Here is a 3,895-nt window from a genome sequence, read left to right on the forward strand (position 1 = left end):
TGTTGAAAATATTTTAGTATACTATTTTACCAGGTTCTGGTCAATGAATAGTGTCATTAATAATTGTATGTTTACACCTTTCATTATTGTGGGCTACAAACATGTGCCTATTGCTAATTTTGAAAAACATACTTATCACATAATAGTTAAAAGTTATCTTTACCCTTCTGAACATGAATGAGAAAATAGCATATATTGGATTTTATTTTTAAATAGCTTCCATATTACTTGGTTAATTTCTAAAAACAAAAGTCTAATCCTCATATCATTTCCTTTGTGAGAACACCACGCATAGACTCTTAACATTTTGATATAGAGCCCAGCAGAGTAGAATATTTTTAATTGTTATGTGTAATTTAAATATATGTTCATCATTGTGTTAAAAAATACTTCACACTGAAAAAAGTCTTAGAGCAACTTCTGTGTAATTAGTAAGAAAAAGATCTTCCTGCTGGACTACAGTCTAAATGAGAAATCAGGAAAGAATGGACTCTTACAATGTGACAAGGGATTTTGTAGCAGTTTTTAGGTTAGTATACTTAATTGCCACAAAATGAATAAGGGAAGAGAGTGAATTAGCTTTCCTCAACCATGATTCGTCTGATCAGATCCATTTCCTGCTGTACCTGTTATCTATTGCTTAAAAATAACATAAATTTTATTAAAGGCATCCTATATCACATCTAATTTGAGTTTTTGAACATTATGCAGAGTTTAGAAAATGAACTAAAGGATAGTTTGATAGTTTAAATAAGCAGAATAAAATTACCATACTCCAGATCTTTAGACAAACATTATGAAGGCATAATTCTTTCAAAGGAAATATTATCTCTCACAGTTTATATACCCAGATATATTGTACAATAGCTGTCAGCTCTTGAGACCTTGATTAAAATTTTACAGGCTTTTTAAATTCTCCCATTTTGGGAGAATTTGTGACACAATTAATACATTTTTTTGCATCTTACATCTGGCCAGTGCCCAATAAGGACAAGAATTAATAATTGTTGAATGTATGCATTGAGAGAGTTGAAGCTGTTTCCGAATTCAGAAAGAACAGAATCTGCATGTAAAAGAAGTTTCATTTCCCCAAGCAGCCTGCAAAACCGTTCCAGAGTTTAACTTTAAGGGTTGATAAGCTGATATTTGTGACAAAGTTATGATGCCTTTGAACAGCATTTTTTGCTTCTCCTTTTAGGTCATCTCATCTTTTTATGTTGAATGGGGAGGCAATGCCATGTCTTTCATGGGGAAAGGAGTTACCAAGAGTGCTGTCCTTTGTTTGCTTCACTTGTCCCATGAAATGAGTATTCAGGCTCTAGATGAGGTAAAGTTCTCCTCGATTAGTACATCGCTTAGTATTGCTTTTTTGCACCTCACTATTCTTGATATTATTTTTACATTGCGGCATGAATGTTTTATTTTTGGATTGTAAGACAATTTATAAGATTTCTAGTAAGAGTTATGTATTATTCCAGCCTTTTGATAGTGGGAAGGAGAATTGAATGTCAAAAAATTAGGTGAATTGATATCTTCATTTGTTTTTTTTAACTCTGCTTTTGTTACATTGACATGTAGCCACTACTATATTTAAAGAAATGTGACTTAACTAAAAATAATAGTCTCCATAATTGTTGAGAGAAACTGAAAGTAAGAAGAATGAGAAGACCATACCTAGAAATTAAGGTTTTCTCCAGTAAAAATTTCCAGAAACCTTTTACATAAAACCTTTTTGTTCAGTTTCAGAGCTATTTCCTCCAGAAAATACACTGTAAGGACTCTTTCTCCAACTAGGCTAGATGAAGTAGAGTCACTTACATTCCTATAAAAGATATAGACTCTGTTTTTGTATTCTGTGTTCCTTAGGTTTTTAAATTTATATTCAGCTTAATTTAACCAACAATAACCTTTAATAAGAACAGAACTTTAGTGTTAAATTAGCATAACTTTATTATACATTTATAACTTCAAATATAAAATGCAGTTTTGTAAGGAAAGAGAAATGAGTTCCTGGTTTTATTTTTACTTCCATTTTCCTAACTTTACTAAATTATAGGGTGACCTTTTCTCCTGTGCAGTGCTTTTAGCTTTACAAAATATTCTAGTGTCCTTTTATGTCTTATGTGTGCTATTTAAGTGCTGGTTTAGGATATGCATTTCACTGACTCAAAACATTCACAGGTTCGAATGTTGGAAGATATACAAACAGTTTGTAGTATATGAAAACTGACTTCAGAGAGAAGCCAAAGATTGTTTGTTTGGTTTTTAACAGAAATAATTTCCTTCTTAGGATTGGGTTTCTCTCTGGTTCTTGCCATATGATACCAGTGAAGAACAAGGTCAATTTCGACAAGGCTTAGCATGGCTTATTCCATTATGGGTAGATAGAGATCCTGAGGTAAGTAAAAATCACATCTTCTATTGCATATTTTTCTATTGTCATGGCCATAATACTGCTGTTTTTCTAGTGAAAATATTATTTACCAACTTGGCTCCCAGGCTTGAAACTGCAGAGGTAGAAAATAATGATCTTAGCAATTGTGTAGTTATTTCTTGATTCAGCATAAAGTGTGGAAATACGGTAACTTTAGATTGTGTGATCCTTACGTTACTGTTCACCTTGACCACAACTACAGAATACAAAGGAGAAACTTTCCTTATGTTGTTTTGCAAACCCAAAGAATAAATGGCTTCTCCCTAACCTTTCTTTGGCATACAACATCAGATTAATGCCAATAGAAGCAGGATCTTTTTAAACAAAACTGATGATCAATTTTCCATGGAATTCTTTTGTTCACAAAAGAACAATAAATACACTCAGAATCTTAAGTTTATATGTATGCAATTTTTTCTTACTCTTTCATTGACATATAGATGAATGATTATTAATAAAATAGTTGCTTTCTTTCTGTCTTGAATATGATTGAAATGGGAATTTGCTGCATCTAATGCTTCCAGTTAACAGAGGTTTTTAGCCTTTTTGAAGAAATCATCTACTGCAGGGGTGTTAAACTGCTGGCCCGTAAGCCGGATGCGTTATGGCGAAACCGCGCCCACCCCATTGCCGGCAATGGAAAAAAAGTTGTGATACGTCGTGACACGTCACATGACGTTGCGAGTTTGACACCCTTGATCTACTGGGTTTTAAAATATCTAAGTAAAATTGTCTGCTCTGCCACAGACCTCAATCATCTGTGAGATGCTTTCCTTTTTTATTTGGGATAGTTAGAGAAAGAATCAGAAGTCTGTAACATAGTCACCATTATGATCAAATTGTAAATTGTTCTGGCAATTGTCAGCTACTGAATAAATAAGGAAGGCAGATGTTTTTCTTGTGTGCAGAGATTAGCATACAAAATGGCACAGCTTTTGAAAATGGGAACTAAAATTAGATAGAAATTATTCCTTTGCTCTGCCCTAATCTAACTTCTCCTTCAGCATTAGAGTTTTCATTGTATTTTGCCTCATATCAAATATTGATCTACACAGGCTGTTAAAGCATATCTGTGTGTGTGTGTATGTGTGTGTTCTCTACCTACACACGTGTGCACACACCATTTCATTGAATGTGGATTGGACATCTGGTTCACATTGGGTTTTTGATGTGGTTCTTTAGTACTGAAAAAGTTCACTCTAAGCTTTCGAACAAGGAGGAGAAGAATGGGCACAGGTTTTTTTTTAAGTGGTTGTGGATAAAATAATAATAATAATAATAATAATAATAATAATAATAATAATAATAATAATAATAATAATAATAATAATAATAATAATAATAATAATAATAATAATAATAATAAAGTTGGAAGGGACCTCGGAGGTCATCTAGTCCAACCTCCTGCTCAGGCAGGAAACCCTATACCATTTCGGACAAATGGCTGTCCAGTCTCTTCTT

The 3,895-nt window shown here is 32.9% G+C and overlaps 1 protein-coding gene across 1 annotated transcript in view; it reads left to right on the top strand.

Moving 5' to 3' along the window:
- The window catches only part of RTTN (rotatin), a 93,598-nt gene that overhangs the window by 40,596 nt on the left and 49,107 nt on the right, over positions 1-3,895 (top strand). Inside the window, exons 29-30 of the mRNA XM_029284545.1 lie at positions 1,199-1,327; positions 2,291-2,398. Coding sequence (XP_029140378.1) covers positions 1,199-1,327; positions 2,291-2,398 — 237 coding nt within the window. The remainder of the gene's footprint in view (positions 1-1,198; positions 1,328-2,290; positions 2,399-3,895) is intronic.

The sequence above is a fragment of the Protobothrops mucrosquamatus genome, unplaced genomic scaffold, assembly GCF_001527695.2.
Source record: "Protobothrops mucrosquamatus isolate PMUCROS unplaced genomic scaffold, P.Mucros_1.0 scaffold707, whole genome shotgun sequence".
Lineage (NCBI taxonomy): Eukaryota > Metazoa > Chordata > Lepidosauria > Squamata > Viperidae > Protobothrops > Protobothrops mucrosquamatus.